At 40.6% G+C, this 17,765-nt stretch overlaps 1 protein-coding gene across 1 annotated transcript; it reads left to right on the forward strand.

Annotated features, from left to right (window-relative positions):
* The first annotated feature begins 2,345 nt into the window (after positions 1-2,345).
* LOC124794896 (magnesium-dependent phosphatase 1-like) lies at positions 2,346-6,580 on the forward strand. Its single transcript, XM_047258596.1, has one exon. It carries the CDS (start codon positions 2,372-2,374, stop codon positions 2,897-2,899), a length of 528 nt encoding a protein of 175 aa, XP_047114552.1. The 5' UTR covers positions 2,346-2,371; the 3' UTR covers positions 2,900-6,580.
* The last annotated feature ends 11,185 nt before the right edge of the window (positions 6,581-17,765 follow it).

Here is a 17,765-nt window from a genome sequence, read left to right on the forward strand (position 1 = left end):
TTGCTGGAATGGCTGCTGCAGTGTAGACTCACAGTACTATGGCCACAGAGACATCTATTGGTACAGTCAGCAGTACAGCAGACTCCGCCATGTTTGCAGCAGGTAGACAACCTCTGTGTAGGCTACTTACTTCAGTAAAACTTGGGCAATATAATTCTTTTTTTCCTGCACTATTCAGTACTTCCAGTACATTAACACAATGACTGCCACAAGGCCATGGGGAGACACAGCAGAGTCTGATGCTATATGCCTGCTGGTGGCCACATGCTCTGCTCTCATTGGGACAGTATGTCTTTGGAAGGTCAGTTTGTAATAAATGGTTCTTACAGCTCTACTTGCCTAAGATTTCTTGCTGTCCATTGCCTTCATCATTATGAACACAATCGTTGTCATCAGCACTACTGTCGCTATCAGTCGTGTCCACAAACTCATAGTCTTCATCTGATAACACAGATAATGCAAATGTCAGAATCTGATTCTTTGAACACCCTCAGTAATTTTTCCATCGGCATCCCACTAGTTAACAGTGATGGACCCGTTTGAGCTAGAACCATTTATGTTCTTGTTCTATGATGAACCAAACCCCACTGTTCATACTAAAGTATAAATTAACAGTTAAATTTAATACGGGTGTAGAGCGGTGTTGAAATTTCAAAGAATTAGTAGTAATGTCTTCATTGAAGGTAATGTAACAAAAAAAGTAAATTCAAAACGTTGAACAAGAAATTGCACCTGAATTCAATGAAGAAACATAAATTAATGCACATATTGCACTAAGCAGGGTGGAGTGAGCAGCTGTTGGCAGGCACACAGCGTCAGGCATGTTGTGGGAACAATCTTGTGTGAGGATTTGCATTGTGCCCTAGGGGGTCATGAGGCAGTCAATGTGTTAAGCAGGGTGTGCATAGGTATGAATTACTTATATGTGCAACCCCTCATTGTCACTCCCATAAGTAGAGTACGTTGAGGAAGCACACTAATTGCACACTGTCATGACAACTTATGTGTAAGTTACGAAAGTTGCAAGTCGTTTTACTTTCTTACACAATGTCGCTTCCCCCAACACTGTCTAAGAGCTCCAGCTACTTCCTCTAGGTGGATCTGCACTCAGTCTGCTCTGGTTCGTTCGACAGACTTGTTTGCTTATGTGCTTGAAAAGTCAGTTTCATACCAAAATAATGGGCTTCAACTAAGTAAATAAATACTTTATTAAATGGCAAAATGCTCTTAAGAAATTCAATAGGAACATCTTTGTAGCTTTCTGGAATTCGTTACACTCTTTTATTTGTAACAGAGTAACACAACATCGTTTGAAGTGATGAATGGATTAAATAAAAGTGTTGTAATTCACAGTGCAAACTTGTTGCGAATCACATTACTGCAGAACAGTCAATAATGTGTAGCTATTTTTCATTTATTAAATTATATATGTGAAGGTGCTTCTTTGTCACTGAGTGTAATTATTACTGTGAAATCGGAATTTCTTTTTGTCTATAGATTTAGAACTACTCTTGGTTCTTATTAAAATCCTGTGCAAATATAGCAGTGTTCCTACTGGCGCTGTCATTGAGTAATGGACTGTTCTGCCCAGTAATACAAAGTTTGTTACAAAACTGTGTGCTGCACGAGTAAAACAAACACACATTTACAGCACCTGTGACCTATCAGAACCTTGACTAAACCTGGAAATAAAAATAATGCTTTCCGATCTACCTTCAATGTATTGTGGACAATATAAAAATGTATAGACAGTGCTCTTCGGAATGCGATACATGAATTGTAGTGACTCCAATTGCCAGATATGTCAGTGTTACGGAATTTGTAATTAGATATAAGCTGGCATGGTGTCTTACATACTGGACTTGTGTTAGACTTTTGTATAGAGCCAGAACTATGGCTCAAAAAATTCAAAATTGATTATAATGATTGGAAAATGATTTTCGAACGAAAAGTCATCCTTGTTCAGTAGTTCCCTTATTAACGTATTGGATGTTCCTAAGCGACTGCTACAAGATGCCCATTTTCACACCCGACATTCCCGTGGCTGTTTTGTTCATTAGCACTTTGGCTAATATCTGCTAAATTCCGGTAAGAATAATTTCACTTGTCACTATCTTGAAACTCGCATAAGTAGCATATCCATCTTCGACGTGTAGAAACGCAATGTGTATATTAGCATAGCGCTGGGTGGATCGGTGGGATACAGGTGCACGAAATTCTTGCTTGTGGGAGCCCGCCGTTAATCGATATCATGCCGTGGATGTTGGAAGTGAAATATCGATCCCTAATGCAGAACGAATGACAGTTCTACACTTCACGTTTTTTGAAGTACTAGATTTGTATTCTCAGATCATCAGATGTGTTGTTTCGTATGTTTCGAAATTCGTCTGACATGAATATGTTGAAGCCATCCCTAATTGTTTTCGATTTGGACTTAACCTTGTGGCCATTTAGAGTCGATAAAAATGTTCGGAGCCCATTCCGACAGACGAATAGAAAGATTGTTGACGCGTCGGGTGTTGTAGTTGATGTTTTTCCTGGTGTTAAAGAAATTTTAGAAAAACTTTTCGAGAGAAATATTACGCTAGCGGTTGCATCCAGAATAGAGGATGTTGCGGGCGCGTATCAGCTTATTCATCTGTTTGACATTGCAAAGTATTTTACTTACACAGAAATTTACCCCACCTCAAAATCGAAACATTTTAAGCAGCTACGATTGAAGACCAACACTGAGTTTAACAAAATGCTCTTTCTGGACGACGATATAAGAAACATAAAAGCGGTGTCAAGATTAGGTGTTGTTTGTTTTCAGATACCTGAGTCGGGGTTTTGTGCCGACGTTATGCAGCAAGCGTTACAGCATTACTCAGAAACATCAGCTGAGAGTGAAGAACAGTGATTGTTGCATCTATTTTTAACCATTTTATGTAAATTGGGCCCGTTATGTTACAGTATTTTTAGAGGTCAAGAAACACATTTCATCTTGATATATCTTTGTGTAAATCAGGTTATTTTGTTGCACTGAAAAAAGATGTCGTTACAGTGTTACAAAAATATTCTTTTTTTTGGAATTATGTTTCTGTCTTCTGTTCTGTGGATTGTGTGTTACACCTTTTACAAAAGTGTGACCCCAAAGAGCTTATTGTTGAGAAGTTAGGAAACGTTACTTAGAACTAAATAATTTGGAATTAATGTTTTTCTCGCCCTTCACAAAAAAAACCATTGTAGGGTTATTGGAGACATTCTTGGCGTAGCAATTGACAATCTGTTGGCAATCATTCGAGTGACTTGCGAGTTCCGTTTGTGTTCTTGAGTGCTGTATATTCGTTCACCTAGAAGATTTCTGTAGTGCATTCTCTCACTGAGTAAATTTTTATCTTTATTTACTGTCATGCCATTGTTAGTTTGTGCAACTGGGTGCCATCACCATTTTAAGTGTTAGTGTGTGCTGTAATAGTATTCATGCAACAGATACTAGTTATTTATGTGTATATCCGGTAGTGTGGAGCAGTTTTAAGTAAGTACACTGTACCTTAGGGATGATGGTAAGAGATCTACAACTGGAAAAATTAAAAATTGTTAGTTGAATGCGGGTAAAAGTGCAAAAATAATGGTGCCATAGGGGGGGGGGGGGGTTGGAGATTAATTGGTGAATGGACTATGGTGGAATCTTCTGAAAATCTTTAGAAATAAATGGGATTCTGTGCAAATTTCTAGGGGGTACTAAACATACAAAATATCATCTTTACATACCATTATATCATAAAATTATTCTCATATACATTCATGCATGAAACTAGACTTATAACGTGTGATTGGAGGCTTTAGGAAGAAGGTACCTCAGCTATATTGTATTTGTATACTTATTACTGCAAGTTTACCTGTGTCCTGTAACCCAGTTCTGTTAGAGAAAATTTGACCAGGAGGTAGGGTCGTAGATACTAGAATTTAAATGAAGCAGATTTGGCAAATGTGCAGTGTATCATCTTTTAATGAATGTAACAGATTAATTTTGTTCTTTCAGTTAACTATTTTATTTTACAGTGATAAATTGCATTTTGGATTTTGTTTCATTCATAATTGAGGAGGTGAGTGTACAAGTGGCATTTCACAAGAATCTAATGCAAATGCACATTTGGAAAGCGAAAGTGTGGATTCTTCCAGAGTAGAGGAAATAAAAGTAATTTCCCACATAGTACCATTCTCCGTGACAATAAAGTTTAAGCTCCAAACCAATACCTGGGCTATATTTAGAACACAGCACATAAGTGAAATGACAGAAGGAGAATTGCTGCGATGTTTAATGAAGGTTCAGTTTTTTTGTGACAGCAGAGCTGAATGTGTACAGAGAAAAATGTAGATACTCTTTGATAGTTAATATTAATGGAACAGAATGAGATACTCTTCTTGCAAGGGGGGGGGGGGGGGTTATTGAGGTGGTTATTTTGTGTGTTCAGAGTGACCCCTATTAAAAGCCAGACAGTGTTGATGCCGCTGAACTGTTTTCCGAATTACAGCTGTCAGTGTTGCTGGTGTGATAGCTGCACCAGACACCTTGATGGTTTCTCGTAGTTCTTTCATTGTAGTTGTCTTCTGTTGATAAACTTCATTTTTCAGGATCACACATAGGTAGAAGTCAAGAGGTGTAAGGTCTGGAGACCGTGATACCGTGATGGTATTCTATAGCTCCAACGTATCCATCATCCAGGTAAAGTTTCATCCAAGTAGGGTCAGATGTCTCTGTAGAAGTTAGGCAGAATGACATCTTGTTGTTGGTAAAATGTTTTGTCTCCAAACACTGCTTGGATGGCAGGTAAAATCGATATTTGCAGCGATTGAAAGTACACCCTACCAGTTACAGTACCTTCAAAGAAGAATTGACCAATCAAACTGCACAATGACAGATCACATCTTAACACCGGTTAGATTAACATTTTTGTCCACATGAACGTGAGGCTTTTCAGGAGCCCATTCACACACAGTTTGGTGGTTTACAGTACCATTCAATTTGAATTGCATCTTGTGAGAGAAGGCAACCATGCCCGTAAACTGTTCATCCTCTTGAAGCATGCCTTCAAACCACTCGCCATACTCCTTCCTTTGATCTGGGTTGTCCTCATCCATAATGTGTAGTGATAGTGGAATGTACACTTCCCTCTTTGCATCCTTCAGAATTCATTGCGCACTTGATGGGCTTGCCCCGCTTTCACATGCACCCTGTTTCACAGATTTTTGAGGTGACCCAGTAAAATATTGTAACACAGCAACACCGGAAGCTAGATTTGTTGATGTTTTTGGTCAACCAGACTTTTCCTTATGAACATCCTGAACAGTATCGTCAGCTTCATATTAATCCCAAATACGATACATTGTTGTACGTGTTGGTGGCTGAGTTCTGTACACAATACGCCATTACCGTTGTACCTCCATCATGTTTTCATACTTCCAGTACCACTTCAATGCAGCTTTGCATTGCTCAAATGACAGTTGTACTTCATTCATTGCTGCAGTGTCATCTGCTGGAAAAAGGGTGCCAAGATTTGTTGAGAACACAGTGGACTACACTGCCACACAGAATTGCAATGGCATGTCATTTTGTTCCGAAGATGTTAACTAACAAAGAGTATCTGTATTTTTCTGGGCCCCTCTGTATACTTATAGTAATATTTAGTGCAGGTGTAAATAGGCCAAGTTTTGAAGTTTAACTTGTGCATCGTGAGACAAAATCAGCATATTGACGAAATGGAGCCTAGGGTCCTGGAAACTGGCATACGTATATGGAATGTATTAAAGATTTTGGTCTATGAAAAGGCAAATAAACACTTTAAACATGTATTTGCTCCCCAAGATAGGATGGAAGCAGTTTAGCAGAAAGTTCTCCCTTGTGGAAAGGAAATCAGGAAAGTTCTTTTCAGTTAAAGCCTTATGGGTGTAAGAAGAGTGAGTGGAGAAATAAGAGGATGTGGTCAAAGAAGAGACAAGGAAGACAGAAAAAATGCAGCACAATGGTGCAGCATCAATAGTCTTGGCCAGGAAGAACATTCTTCAAGAGACACAACAGAAGGAAATGATTAATTTTGTGCACATTGACTGTGAGGACTTTGTTAAAAGTGGCTGTGAATAATTTCTTGTACATGTTTTGGTATTTTAATTGTATTTCATATGTACCTATTGTTTTTTGGATTTTTTTCTGATTTGTGTGTTGTGGTTATACCTTTAAAAACGTGTAACAAAATTATTTTATTTTAAGAATAGATAAATTTGATTCCATTTTGTTTTGGTACAAGATTGGGAAGTTATCACAGTGTTTACTTTCCAATACACACTCGACTAGGACACAATAACAACAACAATTATGTTTGGTAGAGATAGACAGGTTTGGATGCAAAAGCACATCAAAGGCCAGAGCATCACTCCCACCAAAGAAGCAGTGTGTAACAAATGGCAGCAGATTGATATATTATATCCCGACAACTGATGTACAATATTACAACTGTTTGGAAGTAAGTTAGGAAAACATGAAGGAATGTAAAAACTTTATTTTTAAAATATGTTGAACATGACTGCAAAATGCGTGAAACACCACTTTTAAAAATTAGATAAGTCAAATGCTCATTTTTGTACAATTTTTTATTGCATAAATTTTGCATAGTGCAGCATAATATTTCAGCTAGAACGTTGATTTCCTCATCACTCTGTATCTTTAGCTGAGCTAAGCTTCTTAATTTAGCCTGGTATGTAATACTCTGCAGATAGCCTCATAAAAAAGAACCCTTCCCCCCCCCCCCCCCCCCCCCCCTCTCTCTCTCTCTCTCTCTCTATCTCTATCTCTATCTATCTATCTATCTATCTATCAGGTAGGGGAGGAGGGCAGGGGTAGCAGCAAAATACCTTAGATTTAGGCCAAGAAGGCTATGGGAGCAAAGGATGTGATGTCAGGATAGCTCCCATCTGTGCAGCTCAGAAAAGCTGATTGTGGTGGGGAGGATCCAGATGGCATGGGTTGTGGAGCAGGCATTGAAATCTCGCATGGTGTGCTTTGCTGCATGTTGTGCCACTGGAGAGTCCACCTTGTTTTTAAGCAACATTTTGGCAGTGGCCATTCGTTTAAGATGATAACTGGTTAATAGTCATACCAGTGTGTAAAGCACTGTGCAGAGCAATCCTGCCCAATTTGTGTCCTCACATCAGCTAGTTATATGCTGTTATGTTATACCCTAGTCTGCGAAATCAAACACCCAGCCATCTGCCACTTGCACTTCCACCTGCACCCTTAGCTAGCCCACAGGCTGTTCCCCATTCTCCCACAAGCCGTTAGACATCCCCTCCCCCACCTTTCCCTGCTTCCTGCTTCTGTCTATTCCTCAAGCCCCACCTCACCCCAGTGCACTCATCGTGGGCCAATAAAAAGCTGGCAGTCGACTGGATCACAATGTAGGGAGGTGTGTGTGTGTGTGTGTGTGTGTGTGTGTGTGTGTGTGTGTGTGTGTGTGTGTGTGTGTGTCTCCTACAACTACAAAAAGAAAGTGCATTCTGAAAGCTAACCAAGCTCTGTACCTTTTACTTGTGTACTTAATGATGATGCAGCACTTCTGCCTTTCAGTGAGTTGTCTCTTTTCTTCCTAAATCATAAATAATTTTCAGCAAGGACTTTCTGTACATTATCATCACCATACAAATATTTTATTGCTGACCTAGACTGGCATTCTGCAGGCTGGCCTCAACCTGTTGAAACAGGTGTGCTAAATATCAAGGTTTGGAAATGTGTGGAGTCTTGTAATCAGAAACATCTGTAACAGTTTTGACTTACTGCTTGTGTGTGTCTGTGCCATAAGTGTGTTCATCTTCAACGCAGTAAGAGCCATGACATGTCATTGCACACCGTGTGGTAACTTTGGTACTGTGTAATGCACACTAGTTATGCTGAACAGGATTTCCTTAATCCCGTTAACAGTTCTGCTTATATCCGTAACCACCAAGTGAAAATGGATTTCATTGGAAACTTGAGGATTTTGGTGAAATTTGCATCCTCACTGATTTTATCTAATAGTGTTCACTAAATTTGCAGGTTGAGATTCAGCTGTTACAAAATTTGTGGGTTGAGTGGATGAAATTAAAACTGACGAAGTATTCTGTGAATGCTCCGACATCCAAGTTGCTATGCCGAGACATTGCTCGCATTGAATGGTGAGGACTCCTTTCAGTGGCAGCAATGTTTTCAAGGCTATGTACAGATTGTATAATCTCCCACCCCCTCCAGACACTTTTTTAATGCTGAACCAGTCTCTTCAACATTTTGAACCCATGTTGCAATACATGCAAGGACAGTACCTGATGACAGTGTGGGATCAAATTATGTTGCTGAAACACTCAACCTGCAGCTGTGAAAGTGCTACAATGTATATAGTAAAATGCACATATGATGATGCATTTTGTGCACTGCTGGAAGTCCATTGTTGCTTCACAGTTTGTTGCCTTCTCCCCACTTTTGCTAGTGAGCACGGTTGCCAATATCAATTTCATGCTTTCCTGTTTCTTTGCTACCCTGTATGTGTTACATGGCTATCTTTATTTTTGTGATAAATGTGAAAGTCATTTTCCCCTCTTGCTAGTAGTTTATTGACATAAAAAATTAATATGTTGCCACTAGTGACTGAATACTTAAAAGCATTTGCTTATCATGAACATTTTGTGAAAAGGAGAGAAGGATGATTAGTGTTTAAAGGTGTGCTGACGATTAGTTCATTAACACAGAGCACAAGCTTGGGTAGGAAAAGTGGTACTGGATTACTGGACCACTTCCTTCGAATTTCACTATTCCATGACATACTTGGGTAAGTATTATCTGCCACATCCACAGTCACATCCCAGTACCAAATCACTTCCTCTGACACATTCAAATCACCTTCCACTTTTGCACAAACCAACACTGCAGTTGTTTGCACTGCTCTAAATGGCAATTACTCATTCATTTGTGAGGTCAGTGATCTCTGGGAAACAGCATAGTTATGAAAATTTTGATTTAACTCCATACTTGCAGAGCCATACAATAAGGCTGTAAATCACAGGCATCTGCAAGGAAAAGGGGGAGGAGGAGGGGGACAATGACTTGGCCCCTTCTGGAATGTGGAGTAAGGACTTTTCATTCATTTCAGAATTCTGTCACACATTTAGATATCATAGTGAGTCCACAAAATTACAGATTTAACTGTGCCAAGTGCAGAGGGAAATACTGTGGACTTTGCAGTTGCCCCACTGTAAATAGGAAAGTATGTCGTTTTGAAGTGCAGTAGTCTGCTTCAGTGCTGCCCTGCAGTCAAAAAAATTGTGAGCAAATACAGAACATTGCCAAAATGGAGTCCATAATCTTCCATCTTTCATGATCGTACAATCCTTATTGAGCTGTAGAGGACAGGTCAGGCAGCAATGTAGAGGCCAATTGCCAGAATTCCTCCCTCCCCCCCCCCCCCCTCTCTCTCTCTCTCTCTCTCTCTCTCTCTCTCTCTCTCTCTCTCTCTCTCCCCCCTTCCCCCTCCCTCCCTCCCTCAACATTGGTTCATGAACATATCTGTAATATACCTGGTCAACATCCCTATTCCCTGAAGAGCTCCTACTCCCAGTGCTGCAGTTTAATCACTAAACTAATTTTTCTTTTGTATGTGGAAAAAGCTGACCTGTGACAGCTTACTGTTTTATGCCTCAGAGAAATTGTAATAGATTTGGGAAAAAAAGGCCCATGTTAGTCTGTAGGAGTGCTCTCTGCTTCATTTGTGGATCCAAGTGCAACATCTGAAAGGAAATTGCAATTCTCTGCTCAAAAAAATTATTCAATGTTTAAAAGGTGTCTTACCCAGAAGTTGAAATCTCCGTCTCGAAGAGATGCATCAGCACTGCTACATGCAACCATAATGTTTGAATTCAGCATGGCTGCATAATTAGGTGTCAAATGGAAAATGTGCAGACATTGGCTCAATCCTACACTGTCAAGAGTCTGTTCTACATGTCGATTTGATGGTGCCTTTGGGAGCTGTGTCACATTCATCAAGTCCAGTGAGGGTAATTACCACATAAATAGTGAAATGAAATTTTTTGTAGGGAGGAATCGAAAAGGTTCAATTGCTTCTCAGCCATGAAACTATTTTTGGAAGATCATTCTCATTATAATAAATATTGTTATACTCTAATAGATCTACAGGCTGGCACACCAAATGATGTCACAGATGGTATAGAGCTTGAATTTATGGAGGTGAATCAACAAGAAATATTTAACACATTACAAAAGCAAAAGAACAAGTATTCATCTGGATGGGATGGTATCTCAAGTGAGGTGTTAAAGAAATGTGCCAATGAAATAACTAAACCCCTTACCTATCTATGAACTGTAGTATTAAAGAAAACATATACCCAAATGCCTTAAAAATGAGTGTAATTCAGCCAATTCATAAGAAGGGAAGTAAAGAAGTAGTTTCAAATTATAGACCAATATCACTAATCCCTATCGTCAGTAAAATATTTGAAACAGTTATCCAATGAGAACTCTCAATATTTTTCTCAAGACACAAAATGCTTACTGAACCGCAGCATGGATTTAGGGAAGACCTAAGCACGGCCACTGCTGTTACCAGTTTCTTCCATGAAGTATATAGCAATATAGAATGGGGTATGCACATAGCCAGAATATCCCTAGACCTGAGCAAAGCTTTTGACTCGGTAAACCATGAGGTTCTCTTAAAAAAAACTGTGGGCATACAATATCAGTGATGCAGCAATGAAACTTCTATCCACCTATCTGGCGAATCGGAAACAGTGTACCAAACTTCTTCATCAAATTGACAATAGGATCTTTACTTTTAAATCCACAAGTGAAACAGTGACACGGAGTCCCTAAAGGCTCAATTCTTGGACCTTCCCTCCTTTTTGACATATATTAATGATGTTGTACACGCAATTAATTTGCATGTTGTAAATTATGCTGATGACACCTCAGTTTTATTTTATGGTAAAGATTGTGAGGAACTGAAATTTTCAGCCAGTAATGGGATACTAGAATTACTCGTGCATAAATGGGGTATGCTGCATAGTGGCATAGGAAGCAACCGATGGTAAATTTCTAGGGGTCCATCTGGACTCAAACCTCCAGTGTATTAGTTACATTAACGCTGTATGTAAAAAAGTCGGCAATGGGCTGTATCTTTTTAGCTAACTCTCCAAAATGGTGCCCACCCACACACTTAAAACTGTTATTATGGGACAATCCATCCCCAGCTTACCTACCGTATAGAAGTTTGGGGTTGTGCTGCAGACATTCACCTTAACAGAGTACTATTGTTACAAAAAAGAGGGTTAAGGATTATACGTGGACTAGGCTATAAAGACTCTTGCTGTGATGTTTACAGGCAACACAAGTACTTCATCATATACTCTTTGTATCTTTATAAATTAATTACTTTTTTGTCTCAGAAAACTGAAGTAACTAAATGTAGTGATATACATGACCACAGCACCGGGTCCAAAGAGACCTACTATCAACAAAGAACAAGATAAAAATGATGGACCAGAGCCCATATACTAATGGACTGATATGACAAACTGTCAGAGTCTATGAAAAAGAGTAATAAGAAGCACTTCGAATCAAAACTAAAAGAATTCTTGATTGAAAAGAGTCTATTCACTCAAAGAATTTGAATGGTTAAGTTTAAGAGCTGTAAAATAATGTATAAAAAATAATTGGCTGTATTAGTATGTGTAAGATGTAATGTATTTTGACAAGCATCAATTTACTGTTTAATTACTTCGTGTTAGGCTAAGTTCTAAATGTATTTTATGTTTGTAACTACTTGATATTTGCAAAAGCCATCATATTGATGACTCCATGCAAAAACATCTAAATAAATAAATAAATTGATTGTGTAAGTTCAAATAATTAATTACTTTCTTATCTGTCAGTAATGAGTGACACAATGAGGATGGAGTTTATAGTTTGTGAAACGAATATTTGATCATCATCATCATCTTCAGATATCCACACCCTGCACATGTACTTCGTGCTTTGTATTGCGCATCTGTGACAGAGAAGTGAGACACACATTTAACAAGTGCTAAAAATCTTCACGGTAAATGATGACAGCCAAAACAGTTGCAGGATAAAGATTTATTAAAATTCTTGACCACAGTTTCGGTATATACCGGGTGATCAAAAAGTCAATATAAATTTGAAAACCGAATAAATCACGGAATAATGTAGATAGAGAGGTACAAATTGACACACATGCTTGGAATGACACGGGGTTTTATTAGAACCAGAAAATATAAAAGTTCAAAAAATGTCCGACAGATGGCACTTCATCTGATCAGAATAGCAATAATTAGCATAACAAAGTAAGACAAAGCAAACATGATGTTCTTTACAGGAAATGCTCAATATGTCCACCATCATTCCTCAACAATAGCTGTAGTTGAGGAATAATGTTGTGAACAGCACTGTAAAGCATGTCCGGAGCTCTGGTGATGCATTGGCGTCGGATGTTGTCTTTCAGCATCCCTAGAGATGTCGGTCGATCATGATACACTTGCGACTTCAGGTAACCCCAAAGCCAATAATCGCACGGACTGAGGTGTGGGGACCTGGGAGGCCAAGCATGACGAAAAGTGGCGGCTGAGTACACGATCATCACCAAACGACGCACGCAAGAGATCTTTCACACGTCTAGCAATATGGGGTGGAGCGCCATCCTGCATAAACATCGTACGTTCCAGTAGGTGTTTATCAGCCAGGCTGGGGATGATGCGATTCTGTAACATCGGCGTACCTCTCACCCGGCACAGTAGCAGTTACAAAACCAGAATCACGCATTTCCTCGAAGAAAAAAAGGTCAGATAACGGTAGATGTGGTAAATCCAACCCATACTGTGACTTTCTCGTCGTACAATGGAGTTTCCACGACAGTTCTAGGATTTTCGGTAGCCCAAATTCTGCAGTAGTTGTTGACAGACCCTCGCAGAGTGAAATGAGCTTCGTCGGTCCACAAAACGTTACTCAACAAATTGTCATCTTCTGCCATCTTTTGAAACACCCACACCGCCAATGCCCTCCTCTTCACTAAATTGCAAGGTAACAGTTCATGATGCCAATGAGTTTTGTATGGATAGCATCGGAGGGTACACCTAAGTGCCAACCAAACAATGCCGGTGCGACTGCACGAGCACTGACTTCCCCATGCATAGACGAACCTGCTAGTCTCCATTTCTTCCTGAATTGTCTCAGCAGCATTACGCCTTGTGCTCAGTCGGCCACTACTGGGTCTATCGTCTAAACAACCCGTGGCTTCAAACTTCGAAATTATTCTCGCCACAGCTGCATTAGTCGACGGATCTTTACCCGTTTGAATCCCCTTCCGATGGCGATAGGATCATAACGCTGAATTAGCATATTCCTCATTCTGATAATACAGCTTCACTAAAAGCGCCTTTTCAGGTAATGTCAACATGCTGCGACTGCTGGCGCATCTGATTCTCTCTCTCATTACAGCTCCTGTTATACATGATTGTCATGCGCAGCCATTGATATTTTGCTGTCCAGCGCCAGCTGTTGGACATTTTGTCAACTTTGTCTTTTTTTTTTTTTTGTTCTAATAAAACCTCATGTCATTCCAAGCATGTGTGTCAGTTTTTACCTCTCTATCTACATTATTCCGTGGTTCATTAAGTTTTCAAATTTATACTGACTTTTTGATCATCCGGTATAAATATACCTTCATCAGAAGTAAAATACCCTGAACAGGAAGACACTTTCATTAGCAAAAACTTAGCACCGGAAATGAGAAAGAAAAGACACTATAGCTTAAGTAACTGTAAAATTACCGAGTATTACAGATACAAAAACTTTTAGTCACTTATTAAAATTACATCCTGCAATGGAGATTAAATAAAACAACTGTGCCAAAGGCGTCATCAGTAGTTAAAACATCATCTCCTTTTATACAACATGATTGTGGACACAGCTGTGTTCACATTGGCCACAATCTGTTGGTTATGAACTGTAGATTAAAACTGAAGAAACTACAAAAAGGTGGGAATTTAAGGAGATTAAGGAACAATTGACACAAATGGGGGAAAGAAATAAAGCAGAAGAAGAATGGGTAGCTTTGAGAGATGAAATAGTGAAGGCAGCAGAGGGTAAAGTAGGTAAAAAGATGAGGACTAGTGGAAATCCTTGGGTAACAGAAGATATATTGAATTTAATTTATGAAAGGAGAAAATATAAAAATGCAGTAAATGAAGCAGGCAAAAAGGAATACAAACGTCTCAAAAATGAGATCGACAGGAAGTGCAAAATGGCTAAGCAGGCACGGCTAGAAGACAAATCTAAGGTTGTAGAGGCATATGTCACTAGGGGTAAGAAGATACTGCCTACAGGAAAATTGAAGATACTTTAAAGAAAAAGAGAACCACTTGTATGAATATCAAGAGCTCAGACGGAAACCCAGTTCTAAGCAAAGAAGAGAAAGCAGTATATAGAGGGTCTGTACAAGGGTGATGTACTTGAGGACAATATTATGGAAATGGAAGAGGATGTAGATGAAGATGAAATAGGAGATATGATACTGCCTGAAGAGTTTGACAGAGCACTGAAAGACCTAAGCTGAAACAAGGGCCCGGGAGTAGACAACATTCCATTAGAATTACTGATAGGCTTGGTGCAGCCAGCACTGACAAAACTCTACCATCTGGTGAACAAGATGTATGAGACAGGCGAAATACCCTCAGACTTCAAGAAGAATATAATAATTCCAATCCCAAAGAAAGCAGGTGTTCACAGATGCGAAAATTACCAAATTATCAGTTTAATAAGCCACAGCTGCAAAACACTAACACGAATTCTTTACAGACGAATGGAAAAACTGGTAGAAGCTGAACTCGGGGAGACCCTACCGCTTATCTTAGCAGTTAGGCTAAAGAAAGGTAAACCAGCATTTCTAGCATTTGTAGACTTAGATAAAGGTATTTACAATGTTGCCTGGAATACTCTCTTTCAAATACTGAAGGTGGCAGGGGTAAAATACAGGGAGCGAAAGGCTATTTACAGTTTGTACAGAAACCAGATGACAGTTATAAGAGTTGAGTGACATGAAAGGGAAACAGTGGTTGGGAAGAGAGTGAGACAGGGTTGTAGCCTATCCCCAATGTTATTCAATCTATATATTAAGCAAGCAGTAAAGGAAACAAAAGAAAAATTGACACTGTAATTCTGTCAGAGACAGCAAAGTACCTGGAAGAGCAGTTGAACAGAATGGACAGTGTCTTGAAAGGAGGATATAAGATGAACATCAACAAAAGCAAAATGAGGATAATGTAATGTAGTTGAATTAAATCAGGTGATGCTGAGGGAGTCAGATTAGGTAATGAGGCACTTAAAGTAGTACAAGAGTTTTGCTATTTGGGGAGCAAAATAACTGATGTTGGTCGAAGTAGAGAGGATATAAAATGTAGACTGGCAATGGCAAGGAAGGCATTTCTGAAGAAGAGAAATTTGTTAACATCGAGTATATATTTAAGTGTCGGGAAGTTGTTTCTGAAAGTATTTGTGTGGAGTGTGGTCATGTATGGAAGTGAAACGTGGACAATAAATACACTCCTGGAAATTGAAATAAGAACACCATGAATTCATTGTCCCAGGAAGGGGAAACTTTATTGACACATTCCTGGGGTCAGATACATCACATGATCACACTGACAGAACCACAGGCACATAGACACAGGCAACAGAGCATGCACAATGTCGGCACTAGTACAGTGTATATCCACCTTTCGCAGCAATGCAGGCTGCTATTCTCCCATGGAGACGATCATAGAGATGCTGGATGTAGTCCTGTGGAACGGCTTGCCATGCCATTTCCACCTGGCGCCTCAGTTGGACCAGCGTTCATGCTGGACGTGCAGACCGCGTGAGACGACGCTTCATCCAGTCCCAAACATGCTCAATGGGGGACAGATCCGGAGATCTTGCTGGCCAGGGTAGTTGACTTACACCTTCTAGAGCACGTTGGGTGGCACAGGATACATGCGGACGTGCATTGTCCTGTTGAAACAGCAAGCTCCCTTGCCGGTCTAGGAATGGTAGAACGATGGGTTCAATGACGGTTTGGATGTACCGTGCACTATTCAGTGTCCCCTCGACGATCACCAGTGGTGTACGGCCATTGTAGGAGATCGCTCCTCACACCATGATGCCGGGTGTTGGCCCTGTGTGCCTCGGTCGTATGCAGTCCTGATTGTGGCGCTCACCTGCACGGCGCCAAACACGCATACGACCATCATTGGCACCAAGGCAGAAGCGACTCTCATCGCTGAAGACGACACGTCTCCATTCGTCCCTCCATTCACGCCTGTCGCGACACCACTGGAGGCGGGCTGCACGATGTTAGGGCGTGAGCGGAAGACGGCCTAATGGTGTGCGGGACCGTAGCCCAGCTTCATGGAGACGGTTGCGAATGGTCCTCGCCGATACCCCAGGAGCAACAGTGTCGCTAATTTGCTGGGAAGTGGCGGTGCGGTCCCCTACGGCACTGCGTAGGATCCTACGGTCTTGGCGTGCATCCGTGCGTCGCTGCGGTCCGGTCCCAGGTCGACGGGCACGTGCACCTTCCGCCGACCACTGGCGACAACATCGATGTACTGTGGAGACCTCACGCCCCACGTGTTGAGCAATTCGGCGGTACGTCCACCCGGCCTCCCGCATGCTCACTATACGCCCTCGCTCAAAGTCCGTCAACTGCACGTACGGTTCACGTCCACGCTGTCGCGGCATGCTACCAGTGTTAAAGACTGCGATGGAGCTCCGTATGCCACGGCAAACTGGCTGACACTGACGGCGGCGGTGCACAAATGCTGCGCAGCTAGTGCCATTCGACGGCCAACACCGCGGTTCCTGGTGTGTCCGCTGTGCCGTGCGTGTGATCATTGCTTGTACAGCCCTCTAGCAGTGTCCGGAGCAAGTATGGTGGGTCTGACACACCGGTGTCAATGTGTTCTTTTTTCCATTTCCAGGAGTGTAGTTTGGACAAGAAGAGAACAGAAGCTTTGGAAATGTGGTGCTACAGAAGAATGCTGAAGATTAGATGGGTAGATCACATAACTAATGAGGAGGTATTGAACAGAATTAGGGAGAAGTGAAATTTGTGGCACACCTTTACTAGAAGGGATTGGTTGGTAAGACATGTTCTGAGGTATCAAGGGATCTCCAATTTAGTATTGGAAGGCAGCGTGTAGGGTAAAAATTGTAGAGGGAGACCAAGAGATGAATACACTAAGCAGATTCAGAAGGATGTAGGTTGCAGTAGGTACTGGGAGATGATGAAGCTTGCACAGGATAGAGTATCATGGAGAGCTGCATCAAACCAGTCTCTGGACTGAAGACAACAACAACAACAGTTGACAACACTACAAATGATAATTACATTATGGCTACTATACTGCTGTACACAGTATCATCATCGTCTTCATCAATATTAGTGCTTAGATGCAAAGCATTAGCAGACTGAAGTTTTTCAGTTCCTGCCAGTTCAGAATAAGGATTCTGCCAGTTAATTAACAGTAATTATAGTGCACACATTTTAGCTTGGTTGATTTCAAATGGGGGTGTGTGCAAAGCAAGTGTCCTTAGGGACAAGCATGTTGAAACAAGTGTCTACACTTGCTGAGGATCGTTAGCTTTCTTTTCTGGGGAGGAGTTGTAGGTAGCACTCACAATGTCAATAGAATTGCTT

The sequence above is a fragment of the Schistocerca piceifrons genome, chromosome 4 (genome assembly GCF_021461385.2).
Source record: "Schistocerca piceifrons isolate TAMUIC-IGC-003096 chromosome 4, iqSchPice1.1, whole genome shotgun sequence".
In the NCBI taxonomy this organism is placed as follows: Eukaryota; Metazoa; Arthropoda; class Insecta; order Orthoptera; family Acrididae; genus Schistocerca; species Schistocerca piceifrons.

What these genes read in the sequence shown, in the direction of transcription:
- LOC124794896 (XM_047258596.1), top strand. Translation starts at nt 2,372, where the DNA reads ATGTTTCGAAATTCGTCTGACATGAATATGTTGAAGCCATCCCTAATT.